At 46.0% G+C, this 15729-nt stretch overlaps 1 protein-coding gene across 2 annotated transcripts; it reads right to left on the reverse strand.

Annotated features, from left to right (window-relative positions):
* Positions 1-174: 174 nt before the first annotated feature.
* LOC115579452 (zinc finger protein 385D-like) lies at positions 175-15496 on the reverse strand. 2 transcript variants are annotated; one of them, XM_030412989.1, is made up of 8 exons: positions 15321-15496; positions 11006-11121; positions 5521-5628; positions 4826-4994; positions 3552-3803; positions 3279-3460; positions 1174-1275; positions 175-928 (listed from the first exon to the last, which is right to left on the reverse strand). In XM_030412989.1, the coding sequence occupies exons 1-8, from the start codon at positions 15328-15330 to the stop codon at positions 689-691; spliced, it is 1179 nt and encodes a 392-aa protein (XP_030268849.1). In that variant the 5' UTR covers positions 15331-15496; the 3' UTR covers positions 175-688. The 2 variants fall into 2 exon arrangements, with proteins under 2 accessions (XP_030268849.1, XP_030268851.1); XM_030412991.1 differs by lacking the exon at positions 5521-5628.
* Positions 15497-15729: the final 233 nt, after the last annotated feature.

The raw sequence follows: 15729 nt of genomic DNA on the forward strand, positions 1-15729 counted from the left end.
TAGATGTTGTATAGTCCAAAAATAACACTTGTGCAGTCTTACTAACACATAATTATCTTATAAAGACTTAACGAATGCCAGTTAAGCTATTGCGAATGGAGCATTGAATTGACATTAGTCATTTTCACCAGTGACGCTGTGAAGATGCGATCATACTCAGAAAGGAAGCAAATATGAGTATCCACAGCTATTGTTTATTGGAAAATAATAAACATATTCAGTCAGACTTTATCCGATTCATACTTCACACACACACACACACGCACACACACACAAACACACACACACACACACGGCCACGCACACACAGTTATAGTCATCATTGAAGTTCACCATGATGCGTCTTTCTGAAACTGAATGAAACTTCTTCCTTGATTGTCATATTGATCATGTATTTATAAAACGTGTCTATCACCGGAGGAATGGAGCGGTAGCGCGGCAAACACAATGTTTAAAGCGGGACCTCCATGATGGTTATATCTGTGTGCTCACTCACACGCGCTCACATCAGAAAAGACTTTTGCTCCTTTGCTGCTTTTCCTTCCAACCCAGCCTGCTTCGGGGCTCCCGGTCCGTGACACGCACTGTATCTGTTGTTACGCGGAGCTCGGTGAGCTTTCTCACGTATCACATCTTGCTCAGGTCTTTTTTTAGCCGCAGTTCAGCGCTGATTGAGCTGTCGACGTGGTCAGTAGGGGGAGAACAGAACAGGCGTGTGTGTTGAACAGATGGGTCCAGGGGCCGGATGCAGCAGCGCCTGGGGTGGGAGGGGCTGACTCTGAAACAGGGCGGGGCTCGAGGTGGAGGCGGGGCGGAGGGGGAATGAGGGCAGCGATGCCATGGCGGCAGCGACGGAGAGCTGACGCTGTAGGAGGCAAGAGGCCAGGGGTTTGTTCAGGTCCTGGTTCTTCTGTAGAGCCAGACGGATCTGAGGAGGACAAGACGGACGAGGTTCAGTCAGGGGTTTTATTGTTGAGTGGGAAACCAGAGAAGGACAAAGGGGATAAAGACTGGCCAACAGAAGCACAAACTGTTCGAGTTACTGCCAAACAATCTTATCATGAATCTGACCTGGATTAAAACAAATTCACTGACAATTCGTCTCACTGGAAGCGGAGATGGGAGCTTTCCGGGAGAACACAATGGTGAGGGATGAACGTAGAGAGGACTCACCGCCTGGAAACTCTGGTGGCGCTGGGTGGGAGGGTAGGGACAGAACTTGGGCTTGGCCGGTTTACCTGCCGCTCTGTCCTTGTGTCTCCTGCTGCTGATGTGCTGCAGTGGAAGAGAGGAACGGACAAACACACCCGAAAAAGAACATATAAATCCAGTCAGACACAGGCAGCAGCACAAAGACGAGGTGGACAAAGAGAGCTGCTCAGAGATTTGAATAATCACTGATGAGGAAATTAAAGGAATCCTGATCAAAGCTCCTACTTAGACCATTCAGACTGCAAAGTGTTGATGTTTTTTTTTGCTGCATCTGACGTTGAGATTCAAAATATTCATTAGGGGCGGGTTTGTAAACCTTTCGGATTTGATTGACAAGCGCAAACAGATGGCTACGACCGGCCCGGCACACAGTCAGCGGTGAGCTGCTAAATATTCATGAGCACCTGGCCAAAGTTAACTTTTAAATAGTCGGCTGCGAAGACCAACGCTGTGCATGCATATCACGAACAGAGGCGCTAACACCGCACTCAGATGCTCGCTGAAACAGACCCGGCTTCGCAGCTTTGTGCTCATTATCCCGGGGGATTCATGATTTGAACTCACCTGCAGCAACAGGTGCGAGATGTTCGCTCTGTGATTGGAATAAAATATGCATGATCCCCGAATGGCTGGACGGAGTGATGATGGCTGCGCTCAGCTCGACAGCGCGACAGACCTTTGCATGCCCTTAAATTCATGAGAGGAACTAACCAGTGACGGCTGTTAGGAGACATTCTCTTGTGTCACCTACCAAGTTACAGTTCCTAGGGACTATTTGTTAAGATTCTGCATTGAAAAACATATAATAAGCTTTCGAAATACGTCACACTTTGCCAGTCTTTTCTGGTTTGTGACCAATAGACAATCGACTGTGTTTCCTCAGGGCCCCTCGGCATGTTTGAGATGTTTATGAGTTGTTAGCAGTCCCGCCAAAGAGAGATTCCCCCTCTTAACTTCTCACATGGTTTCATTTAAATAACCGGTCAAGGCCCAAAGATGTAAAATATGCTTCAGTGACAGTAGAAAAAATAAAATAAATCCAAATTCTTGAAGCAGAACGTTGTTTTTCCTCTAGTCCTTTATCTGGGGAGGGGCCGAACCCATATTTTTGGAACAACTGTTTTAATCTACCAACTACACATTCACATAATATGTAAATAACATCAGATACAATGAAATATTTCAGTCATGCCAGGTATATGCTGTTGTGTGACAAGTATTTACACTTTTATCCATTTCAGCACATTTGGCTGACGATACTTCTGAAGGAAAAGTAGGAACACAAATGCAAAACTTGTGCTTATATTTACATATTTTTAAACTCTAGTGTTGGTTCAGGACGTGAGTGCTTTTTTTTTCACCTCTGAAAAAATATAAACATTCTACAAAGTAAGAATTGACAACGCAAACCAGAACTTGTGTTCTGTCCTAAGCTCTACAAAAGTTTTCCAAAATTCAGGTTCACTGCCTGTTGAGCACAAACATAAACAAAATTTGTTGCAACTGACGTTTGGAGAAATTCATAACTTGGTTAGTAAATACAGTTCTTAAATAAACATTTTTGGTTGGACATTTTACGGTTTCACTTGCTAATGAATGTCTCAAAAAGCACGCCATTGTTTGTTAACAGGTAAATAACTAATTCATATTGAAGACCATCTATGTATTAAGTTTATAGGTTTTCAAACTGTTTTACTTTTTTCTTTATATATTTTTAATCATTTGCCCAGTCTGAATAGTTTCATTATATGGTTTGGTTTATTTCTATGTATTTTTGTCTCTGCTACTCAACGACCCAAATGTGTTTGTTTTTACACCAATGTTGAAGTGCCTTGTTGTTTGTATTTACTTTGTTCAATAAAGCATAAATGACAAAAAAGAAGAAAGACAAGATGGTTATTCCAAAGTGTTACCAAACACTTTGCAAAAAAATCTTATATTAATAAATATATATAGCTATAATTATATATAATCTATATATATAAATCTTATATAATGAGCAGTAAAATATAAAACTGACTATGTCTTCAATCTCACAGCCAACCAAATCATTTTCAGCCGCTCACCTGTTTGAGCTGAGTCTCCGAGTTGACGTGCACGTCGCAGATCTCACAATGGAAAGTCTTGTACTGGAGTCCTGTCGACACCTCAGACGGCGGGGCCAGCTTGGCCTTCACCCCCGTCCTCGGGAAGGACTTGATGGCTCCGTCGCCGCTCCTTGCCTCCAGCATTGTCTTGTGCTTAGTGCCTGAGCGGACATAGAGTGACGTCAGCAGAGTGTCAAAAACACAGCGAGGAGAAGCTTGAACGACAGCTTGGCTTCGCCTACGGTCTCTCACCGCTATTGTGGGCCTGCAGCTGGGAGGCCGAGTTGACGGCCACCTTGCAGAGGGAGCAGTAGAGAAGACGTATGGCTTTCTCTTCCTCTGTTTCTCCCTCCGGAGCCGCATCCACCTCTCCGCCTCTTTGTGTATCGGTCTCCGGGGTCGGAGGGTCAGGCGACAGGGAGGGGTCGGAGGGTGCTGTCACGGTTTCAGAGGGGCCGCTGCCCGACGGTGCCGCCTCCGAGGTTGGGTTGGGGGCTGATGGTTCTGAGGAAACCGAGAAAAGTTCGACTTCAACATTTTTCCACTTCTACGAGATTCCTCAACTCTTGCCGCTGACAATGAGAGGCGCCGACTTCGTGACATGCTCGAAGACAGAGATAAAAACTCACCAGGCTACAGGTGATTATGAGCTCTATCAGCTCTCTAATCGCACTAATAATCAATGATTTCCCCTGGGAGCCTCCTCCCAGCACTAAAACTGAACAGTTTTGCACAGAGATGACTCGCCTCTATTATCTTCTGAGCGACTGACTTGAAGAGGTTCCCTGGAGGAGCGCGTGCTGATATAAGGATTCACTCTTTGCTAATAACAATGATTAGCCCTGCTTTGCTGAGTGGGTGTCTGTTTGTTACCATCGATTCCCCACTCTTAGAGGCCAATGAGGTTGTTTGCTCAAGTAATCTTCAAAGAGCTCTCCCGCCGCCGCATCCACTTTGCCGAAGCTACCTCCAAACTGGAAGTGATCACTCGTTCCCTCTGCCCTCGCAAAAAAAAAAAAAAACAAACCCTCACGTCGGCCACGTCGAGCGCGATTCTCCAATCTTTTTTCGCTCTTTAGCTTGCAGCGGAATGTATTATTTTCAGTCCTCGGCGCCCACACACATGCAGGAGTAGCACATTAGGGCTGGCACGCGTTACATACACATTGTCGGGTAAGCAATCTTCCTGCACGAACACGCGCTATACACACATTCAAAGCATTTTTTTCCTCTGTGCGTTTGATCTCCCGAGGCCACCGAGGAGGTCAGTGGATGTAGACATGAGGAAGGAGCAGGAGATAATGCCCAACCTTTAATCTCCTCACTGTGAAACCCGAAGCAGCAGGAGGCTTTTCACATCAAAGAGTTAAAGTCGTGACTGGGAAAGGAAGGTTTGAGCCGCGCGTTCATATATCTAACGCTGTCTTACATTTGATGTCTGCACACACACACACACACACATACACATATACACACACACGTGGGGGGGGGGGGGGGGGGGATTGCGTGCCTGCAGAGACACACACCTCCTGATGCCGTGTCAGAGCTGGAGGGCTGCGTGCAGAGCGACGGGAGGATTGGCGATGCGGTTTCCTTGGCGACCGGTTCAGAGGTCCTGATCTTTGAATCCGGGGCGTCCAGAGCTTTCAGCCTTTTCGCGTGTTTGGTGCCATTATAATGGGAGGAAGCCTGCGCCTGTGTGCACAACAGCAAAACAAGAAGACATGAACGGACTGGACGCAATTATTCAGCAGTGTGAATCTCACCACGTTTTTTTTTTTTATTATTATTCCGAGCCAAGTTTATCGAGGCCGCTATCACTCCCACGTTGATTGACAGATGTGTTAATATACAGACCAGCAACAAGTAAATCACACATTCCTCGTTGTAATGCATGCTTACATCAGTTTCAAGTAGCCCTCTTCTGCGTTTACGTGTTCTTTGTTTTTCCAGCTATTCTTTCTGACAGCGACTCTGTCAGCTCAGCACAAATAAGTGCTTGAATTATGAGTCAGTCTTGAAGCACATTAAAAACAAACACATAATCATATATAGGTGTGCACATTTCATTCGATAATTCTTCTCACCAGGATAAAAGACAAATAACAAGGGCAGGACTCCTAAGCCAAGATCAACTGTCAGGCAAGGGTGTGTATGAGAACAGAGACGCCCTTCGAGAAAAGCAATTTAAAGCGTGTATTTCTCACAGGACAACACCCACATCGGAGTTGAACCTCAGCCGACAGACGCCGCAGGAGCTGGCCTTCCTCTTCAGCTGCGAGGTTAGCCCGAAGGCCGGGCCGATCAGAGTTTTATGGACGCGATCCATCTGCGACAGAGGAGAGGCGTGGAGTTTGAGTCGGGACTTGTTTATGATTGTGAAAGACAGAGTCAAAGTGGTCAGCTGAGGTGCAAATCACATGCTGTCTGCAAGCTGATGGGCTGCTCTGAAGAAAACAAGGAATTTATTACAGCTCAGGTTAGTTTATCTGGCACCCAGACGTGCATGAACACAACAGCAGACACACATCATTCACTCGGAGGACAACATGACAATATAAGAGTGTGTAAGGACATGCCTTGCAACAAAGAGAGGCTACACCTAGAATAACCCCAACGGGTTTATTAGTGTCACTCCACCTAAAACGTGTTGTCTGATGCGGGTGGCTATCAAAGTCAGAGGAGGGATTCTCAGAATGTCAATTGACTCTAGTTACATGTTACAAAACATTTACACAAACCCGCCAAACCACTCCTGTGGCATAATCAAACCTCATCCGCATGTTCTGAACAACCACAAGAGTTTAAAGATTTAACTCTTAAATTTCACAATCTATCAAGCCTGCGAGCAGCAGTGTGTGCATTGGTTAGAAAAGCACCAACAAAACAACTGACTTAATGCTGTGCTTCCTTTTTTAAAAAAAAAATTTTTTTTTTGGCCTTTATCAATAGATCAGCTGAAGACTTGAGAGAAAAACAGGATGAGAGAGAGGGAGAGTGACACGCAGCAAAGGGTCCCAGGCCAGGGGTTGAACCCCAGTCTGCTGCACATGGGACATCTGCTCTACCAACTGAGCTAAAGGGCTGTACTTCCTAAACAAAATGCAGCGTAACTGAATAGCATTATGCAGTGTTATCACCAGATACAGACAGGGCTTAGAAACATTACTCTCAAGGTGCTGTATACCTTTGACATTATGCATTTTTAAATGTGATTTCTGCTGCTAGTGGTCTCTATATGAAAACATAAATAAAAGACTTTTAGTCTGGCGCAGAGCTGGCCCTTCTGGAGGAACAAACACCCAGAGTCACATCGGATTCTGCTCTGACCTGGAGCCCTTCACAGACGGGAGGAGAGCTCAGAGATTACTTTTGAACTTCTGGGATTACAAAGTGGACATATCCTCACTCCGGTTTATCAACCTGACTGCAGCGGCGATCCATGGAGGTGACCACCATCTGTCGGGTGTAATGTTGACCGCTGACTGGAGATGTTACTTTACTTCACGGATGTAATGTCACAGGGAGGAGAGGCGAAAAGAACAGATAGAGAGCTGAAATCTCTGGTGTTCAGCCTGTGCTCACGTTCAGTCTTTCCTGCTGACTTCTTCCCATAGGCGACCAAATGAAACGCATCGTTACCTTGGCTAGACATGTGGATGCGGGATGATGTAAGCGCAACTCAACAGCGTATGTAACAGCGATCATTTTTAGACATTTCATTGCACAAATCTTATAAATAACATGTTTAACATACCAAAGGAAATACATTATAAATCTACGTGTTGTGCTGTTCTGCAACAAGAACACACTAGAAACGACTGACTAAGAAAGAAACATTCAGGTCCTTTCAACCCCCCTCCAGACTCGGTTTATTTATGAGCCCTGTGCACTTCTGGACATTACCTACTGGAATGTTTAATGAGCACATATACCCAACGCAATAAAACCCAACTGGCCTTTGTGGAGCAAAACCAACCTATTACCTGTGATGAAATGTAGGGAGCCGCATAATCCGCAACAACCTGGGAGGCTTCATGGAAATCTGGATGGGCGGTGACGTAAAACTTTATGCGTTGTTGTGGGTCGGCCAAGTGGTTCTGTAAGCCCCCGGAGAACATACAGCACGGCGCTGGAGACTGAGCTTATTTTCTTCAGCGCCCAAAGATGAATTACTGTGCGCACCCTTCAAATGTTACGGACACGTCAGAATCTGTCTGTACGCGTGTGTTTGTGTGTGTGTGTGTGTGTGTGTGTGTGTTCTCATTTTCTTTGATCATCACTCCAGGCAGCTGCACACGAATGCATCTCTGCAGTCTCTTATCTCCCCCCGTTTCCCTGCAGCTGTTTGTGTGCACACAGTAAGACCCGCGCAAGCATGCAAAAGAAAAACAGTAATAGAAAACAAAAAAAGTGAAGTGAAGAAGAAGAAGAAACTATTAGTTAGACGTCTGTCACAATAACCTTGACATGGATATAGGTGTGTAAATGTACAACATCAACAACACGGCCACATCAATGTTAAACATTGATGAGATTGTGACTTTTTATGCTTAAACGTGGGTAGAAAGCCGGTCTCCCTCCCTCCTCAGCCCCGAGGTATCGCCACCTGACCTCCCTTCGCACATTCCTCCCTTCACCCCTCCATCTGCTCCCCTCTGAACTCGCTGCCTCTCCCCTTCGTCTCCGTCTGATCAAAGTCACCTTCCTGCCTCCCAACTGGACTCACTCTCTTACCCTTCGCTCCCACTCGCCGCTTCCGGGAGCTGGACCGGCACCTGTGGCAAAGTCGTTTCACCCTTCTTACTCACCGCCTCTCCCTTTTCCTTTTCTTCCGAGCACACACCTCTGCCCATGCTGCTTTATCGTGACATTACGAGCAGAAAGAGCAGTGAAGTAGTTGAATAAAGACGTGTCACCAGCGCGCAGCTCCGACATTAATCACGCTCTCTCTCACCTCCTCACTCACAGCGGCGGTGGCATGTCAGACAATGCGAGCGCGGCGTGAGTTATGGCTAAAACATATGGCCAAGTGAAATAAAGCAGACTGTTACCTGGAGCGCAGTCAGCGTTCATAATGATGTATGTGCCTGGATTTACACGGTGTACCAGCGTGACAGCCACGTGTGAGCGCGCGTGACGTCAAGGTGATGATGAACGAGCTGCTGCTTTTGGATCTTTGTCTTTTTAAATGATTATCTGCTTGGAAACAAAAGCACTATGTGTTAATTATTGCAACTAAAAATAAAAAATAAAAAAGAAACTGTCCAACTACATGCCAAACTCTCCAGTAAGGTCCCAGTCTGCAGCTGGATCTCTGGCTCACGACAAACATCCATCCACACACACACACGCACATTAGCGCAACCTTGTAACCATGACAACCCACATGTGGGCACCAAACAAACGCTTCTACGGAGGCCAGCGTGAAGCGAAGAGGAGGAGAAAAAAAATGCAGGCTTATACACACTCACGCATAAGCAGAAAACACCCCACACATGAAAAAAAAAACAAACACACACACACACATTCCAGGAGAAAATGCAGCCAGCTATGGGTTCAGCTGTGTGTGCCCACTTGTAACACCCACAGGTTCAGATGAGAGGAGGGAGACGATTCTCTTCACACTGCAGCGAGACATCCAGCGTGAAGACGAAATATACTTGAGACAAAATGTTATTATATTTCTCTCTGTTTGTTTTTGTGCTTAAAAAAAAGGTGTCACTTGTTAAAATATGTCCAGGATTTGAAGGTAGCAGAGTGACCGACAACTGCTGCTTCTCAGAGCCAGTGGTCCTGGAGTCGTGGCGACCTGGAGACTGATGTTCGGTGCTCACCTCAGCCTGGTTTGACTGGGACTGAAACGCAGCCTCTGAGACTGACAGATGCCAGTTTGAAGGCTGTGGATAAAGTACTGGGATGTACAGTTGTTGTTTCTTTTTTTTTCTCTATTACACTAACCAGAAAATCGCCACTGTCTTATAATCTCCCGGCTTAAAAACTCCCCTCTTGTGGTACAAAGTGGCATCAGGAGACAGGACAGGCCGGGGGTTAACAAAGATGTATCTGATGTTTTCGAAGGTTTCATACTGAAATTCTGGCTCTAACTTATAAATTAGCTTCTTTAAATCAAAACCTCAAAAGCAACTTTGAACCATGACCTCAAAGGTGTCAATCAGTTATCAATTTATGATGAGACAATCGACTAGACAAGTTATCTGGTTCCACTTCCTCCAGTGGTTTGCTTTTCTTTGGCCTATATGAGTATTAGGGGTTTGGGACTGAAGATACAACGAGACACTGGATGTGTCACACCAGGCTCTCATCGTGTATACTATAATACAGACTGAATAGGTTAATGCAATAACTTCATGGAATAATTGCTAACAAAAATAACCAACAGTTGCAAACAGGAGAAAAAAAGAGTTACAAGCCATAAACCTCGCAAATTAAACACTACCGGCAGAATGCATTGTAAAGGTCAGTGGCTTCTACAGGGCTGCAGAGTGGGAGAAGTATTGGAAATGGAATAAAATGAAAGGAGAGTTATAAATAGGTGAGAGGGGGTGTGACTCAGCAGGGGGGAAGGCGATGCGAGATGTTTGGAGAAAATCATGCGACCTGTGGTAAATATCACGCAAGATGGCTTTCCGACTCGACGCCGGGGGGGGGGGGAAGGTCATCTGACCACGAGGAAGCCGAGAGAACTCCGAGACAGAGCAGTCACGTTTGATTTTTTTTTGGGCGAGAACAAAAGACGGAGAAGGAGAGGCGAGACGAGACGAGGAGAGGAGAGGGATGAGGGAGATGACAAAGTGGAAAAAATGCGAGAGAGCGGAGCAGAAGTGAAGAGGGTGATGGAGCAAGAGCAATGCAGGCAAAGTGGAAGAGGTGGGTGGGGACGGCGGAGAGAGGAGACCCGGAACGATGGGGCGGCAGAAAGGCTTTCTGACAAAGAGCGAGAGGTTACACACACATACAGCACGCGCACACACACACAGAAACATGCACGCAATCCTCTCTCGATTTAGAAAGAGCTGCTTCATTTAAGGCCGAGGTTTTGTGATTGCATCGGTATTAGTGAAAGTGTGAGGACAAAAAAACCCACACATCGTGATTTCTTGGCCGCATGTGCCTCAAAACGAGCACACTCCTAGCGTAGAGGTGTTAGAAAGTGTTTTGTACTACACGGTGCAGCTACATCATGTATACTACACTGACTGAGGCAGGGAGAATGAGTGCATACATCATACAGCCAGGGAGCATATCAAGACGTACCCGCGTAAACCAGACGCCAGCCCTCAGCCCTGCCTGACACATTGACTCTCTTTTGGGGCTTGCACTTGGCCGCCGCTCGCTCTCTCCACCTTCACCCTTCACAAGCACCTGGGGCAGACACGTGTGCAAGGAATACCAAGGCATCAGCTCCCCACCACCCCCACCCTCCCTGCCCCCCGGGTTGTGTGGAAAATGTCATAGCTCTCTGCATCAGAGGTGATATATTTGGAAAGGTGTGGGCAGCTCGCTCATGCATCTGTGTACTGGAAAATAACTCCACGCAGGCAGACTTTCTCCACGAAAGAAACTCCTCCACTTGCAGCGTGATAAAGGGAGCGACTGGGGTTTTTCAATTTGCTTTTTCTTTGAAGGAAAAGTGGCAGGAGGGCACAGTTAGGATGACAACAGAGGTGACCGACAGTACTCACGTCTGTGAATCGAGGCAGCAGGTGGAAGGGGAGGAGGGGCTTGGCGTCCGGGGAGGCCTGGGTCCTGCCCAGCGTGGGACGAGCCAGCGGCGGCAGAACGCCGTGACACACATTACCTAGGAGACAAGCGCGGCAGGGATGAGACAGGTAAGACAGATCAACATATGGAGGAGTGACTCAATAAGGAATGAGGTGATCGTCGCTCGTGGAGATAATACGACGATGATGATGAAAGCCAACTGCACCAGAGAGATGAAGACATCCCGCGCTCAAAGGTTTTTGCGCCCAGGGTCTTGTCACATTGTATTGTTGGTTTAAGATCGTCAGAACAAAGCGTCGGGGCGCCCTTCCTTCAGCTCGTCCCACTTTTCCTACCTTGCTGTGGAAGCTTGTTATCCTTTGTAGGTTTAAAGCTGCATCAGGAGCTAACCCTGGCATGTATACATTGCATACATAAAAAAAATAAATCTGTCAATTATCTCTTCTGATTAAAATTTCTTCTTGAGAACTACATTGTGCGCCTTCAAGTGCCGGTGTTTGTGAAACTTGTAGACACACGGGGTAGGTGAGTGCCTTCATTTACGCAAGTCTGAAGTACTTGAATGTTTCCATTCATTAGCTACACTTGAGAGTTTAATATTCTTGGCGGAATAAGACTTTACATACAAAACATTTTATAAAATGTGACACATTATAACAGATTTGAAAGCTGCCTACACATAAAACCATCGGTAATGACCCTGACCCTGCAGAATTTCATTTCATCATTGCTGACTGAAATGCCAATCGTTTCATCATTTTTGTCTATAAAATTCAGTTACAGTTACAACAATCATGGTTCATATTCACCATTCACAAGTCCCTCTTCTTGAGCTATGGCTTAAATAATTAGCAGGACGTTTTTTGGCAGAACATTGATACCTTTTTAATGTAAAACTTCAAAACTCTGTCATTTTTTCCGATTACACATTTGTGTTAAGTTTTGTCATTATTCCCATGTGGACTGGTGAGTAATAGCCAATCATGTGTTTTGTAAAACTGCAGCGTACTTGACCTTTTACCACCGAAATTGAATCAGTCCATCCTTGAGTCCAAGCGGACATTTGTAATGCATTTGTCGAAACTCCCCCGAGGCGCTCTTGAGATATCGCGTCCACAAGAAAAGAACGGACGGACAAGCTGACGACGGGAACACTTCCAGATCAATTTTTCTGCCAATCGACAAACTGATCACTGGACTCATATTTTCATCTGTTTCCCTGAACAATCACAAACATGTTTACATGAAACGAAAGCTCATGAGCTCTTTTGAAGCATGGGGACCTTGAAGCTGAAGTGGTCGGGCCTACTCACAAGGCTGAATGTGCTTTTATACACACACACACACACACACACACACACACACACACACAAGCACTCAGGGCGACGTTGAAGGTTAATGAATACTCTACACAGGTGCACAACTACAGCCACGGTCAGGGTGCACGCACACGTTCCAGCTTCAATGAGGCGATTACTAAAGTGCTGCTCGATAAGCGTCTTGTTTGTGTTGCTCAGCGCTGATTATGGAAGCTTGTTTTCTGGTTTATATGTTCTCTGGGCTTGATTACAGTTTGATTCAGGACCAGCCTGCATGTGTAATCATCATAATCAGAATCGCAACACACCCATCCGCTCAGCCATTAGTCTGATTGCCTTTAACTAGCCTAAGTCGTGTTCGTGCGCACGCGAGTGTACGAGAGCAAGACAGCTTTTCTCTCAAACTGAGTCAGCACAGCAGCCGTCAGGGCGGACCAAACTGTGGCTCTCTTTTCATTACTTCTACACTAAAATGCATCCAATCACCAGCAGTTTTCGACAAAAACTAAAATAGAGAAGACCAACTGCAGATACACACTTAGCAACGCACACACCCAGGTGGTTATGCTTTTCAATTTCATTCCATGTAAACGACTGTAAAAAAAAGGGCAAATCTTTGGACTCCATTGAGGGTCCTCTGTCGCGCGGAGGACCTGTTTTTCTCACGCAGGTGGAAAGTTTCTGACCACCGTTCACACGATCAGATGTCCCTCTTGGACCAGTGAATGTCGGATGTCTGGACATATCTGACGAAGACTGCCAGAGAAGGATCTTGGCGTGCAAAAAAGTCTCTCTCCCAGCTGGATTACTGGGGACAAAAACTTCGATGTGGATGAGAACATGACGGGGTTATATGGCACTTCTGTATTTCTATAATATGCACATGTGTGTTTAGCTTGGTGTTGCATTCCTGGAAATACTTTGGTTTTAATCTCTGAATTATACAAGGCAGAGACAGAAACAGCCTGCATTGTTTGTGATGTAGAATATTATGACAGGATAAACATGATTAAATCCTAATTCGCTCGTGGTCGTCTCGAGAAGGGTTCACAAAGCGATTTTTCGAGGGGTTACAAGTGTTGATTACTTTTCTAATAATACTTCATACATAGACTGTTGACTTTGGTAATACTGTTTCTATTTACTGCATTCTGTGTGATGACTGCCACTACATCCGTATGATCAGGAATATTAAAACCTGCAACGACTCAGCTGCAACTAGCTGTCAAAATAGCAAAAGCGGAAAAGAAAGAAAGTCTTGAACATACAGGATTTACACTCATGATGTACTTCGTGGTGTTGACTTCACTATGGTATCAGTCATGCATCAGCTTCAGACACTGTTGATGTCCACCTGTCTGTCTCAGTGTGACAGTATGAGGATCCCAGTTTAAGGAAAATTAGGTATCAATATCCAGCAAAAACAATCACTGTGCACATAATCACGGCGGTTTCTGTGTTCTGTGTGGCTCGACAACGCACAAACTGAAGGTGGAGGCTGCAGATGGAACAGATACCTGCTGCCTTCAGATCGCTGTGACAGCCACCATATGGAAAAATGCCTTTAGCCGAGGCTGGCGTGAACTGCAGAGCTGCAGCATTCACACATTCCTGACTGTCTGGCGTTGTAGCTCCACAATCGGAAAAAAAACAACGAGGAACTCAACTGGCACATGACTGACGTCGCCACAACCGCCGCCGCGCCTCTCCTCCTCTGGGAGGACTGTGGTGCAAGTCACACCCTCGAGGTAGATCAATGATAATCCTTTTTTAATAACTTGAGAAAACAATTTACAGAATAGGAGTTTGTTATAAATGTGCCTATGGAATAAGTCGCAGCATGTCACTACTGGACGCCGTGTCCCCCTTTTGTTTATTTTGCCTCCTGTTTGCCTTTAACATGGGGTGTTTGCTAGTTACGTATAGCGACTCAGAAAACACAGTCACGTCTTGAAACCGAAGGAGAAAACCAGATTATTCTACAAAATGTGCAACATGTGTCACAGTTGAACCAGCGGAATCAGACATGTACAAGCACTGGAACACACGCTCGTTATTGTCTGTTTTCTTTTGTCTTTTTATCAGAGATTATTTAAAGGCGCACTATGTATTTTTTTTTTTTTTTATAGCTGTTACGACTAAACACTAGAAATATACAAACGTTTTGTTTTCATGACTGAATAAACCGAATGAACAAACCGACCTCAAAGGACAACACAATTACATCCCGTTGTTTATAAGTGGTGGACCCTGCCGCCTTTCTATCTTCAGACAGCATTCTGGGAACTTCATATTCCTGTGAGAACAGCTTGTTTATTCAGTCATGGGAAACAAATAAACACCTCTGTGTTTGCATCATTACCACATTAGCATTGCAAATACCAAATTCTTCTTCTTCAAAACTACACAGTGCTCCTTTAACACCGCATCATTTCCACTCTCTCTCCCAGCAGGGGGCGCTGCGGCCCCTCGCCTGCTCTGTAAGAAATGACTGAGGAATTTAAGAAAGAGAGATCCAGGAGAGACAAGAAACACGTGGATGTGATGACACACATACCTGAAATGCGCAGATACTAAAGTCTGATCAGACCTGTGCATTTACATAATCAATCACAGTTGAGACTCTCTTTTTTGAGAGCTGTTCTGCTTTTATATTAGAGCGTTATGACAGGAGGGCTCTCCCCCTGAACGCAGCTGTCATGTCTCAGGGGGATTGTTGGAGTCAAGCGTAAAGAAGCTGGACCAAGATCTATCTGCGCCTTGTGTTCCCAGCATCAGCCGCCTCTCCTCTCCTCTCCTCACCTCACCTCTCCTCCCTCCGCTGAGCAGGTGACTGACTTCACAGAGCTCTCATACACCTCGTCTCAACGTAGCAACAAGTGACACTCATCAACAACAACGGCAACAGCGACAAAACTCCTCTGACATCGAGCCACAGGACGCGTCGTTCACCTACCGAAATACATGTCTGCGATCCGGCTGCTCAGCGCGTGTAAAAAGTGCGTCTCATCTCCAGGCGGGAGCCGGGGCTCTGCGTCTTCCTCCTCCAACGCTGTCGGTGTGTATCTACCTCGCTCCTGCGCCGCCGGTGCTGCTCCTTCCCATCTGGATTCCCTCCTCCTCCTCCTTCTAACCACCCGCCCCCACCTCCCCCTCCTCCTCCTCCCCCTCCTCCTCATCTCTTCAGGAGTCGTGCGCAAGTCTGTCCCTGTATCTACATCTCCCAGAAAGCTGTCTTTTCGTTTTTTTTCCCCTCGCTTCTTTTTTTTTCTTTTAAATTCAGTAAACAGAAGGAAATGACCTTAATGAGCGCGCAGCACCACCCTGGAGTCAGTGCAGCCGTCAGTGCCAGCGTGCACAAAAGC

The sequence above is a fragment of the Sparus aurata genome, chromosome 3 (genome assembly GCF_900880675.1).
Source record: "Sparus aurata chromosome 3, fSpaAur1.1, whole genome shotgun sequence".
Classification (NCBI taxonomy): domain Eukaryota; kingdom Metazoa; phylum Chordata; class Actinopteri; order Spariformes; family Sparidae; genus Sparus; species Sparus aurata.

Excerpts from the sequence above, each read along its gene's own strand:
- LOC115579452 (XM_030412989.1), bottom strand. Across the intron at positions 3,461-3,551 it reads GCTGCAGGCCCACAATAGCG|GCACTAAGCACAAGACAATG; the intron begins GTGAGAGACCGT and ends ATGTCCGCTCAG. Across the intron at positions 1,276-3,278 it reads CGGAGACTCAGCTCAAACAG|CACATCAGCAGCAGGAGACA; the intron begins GTGAGCGGCTGA and ends CTTCCACTGCAG.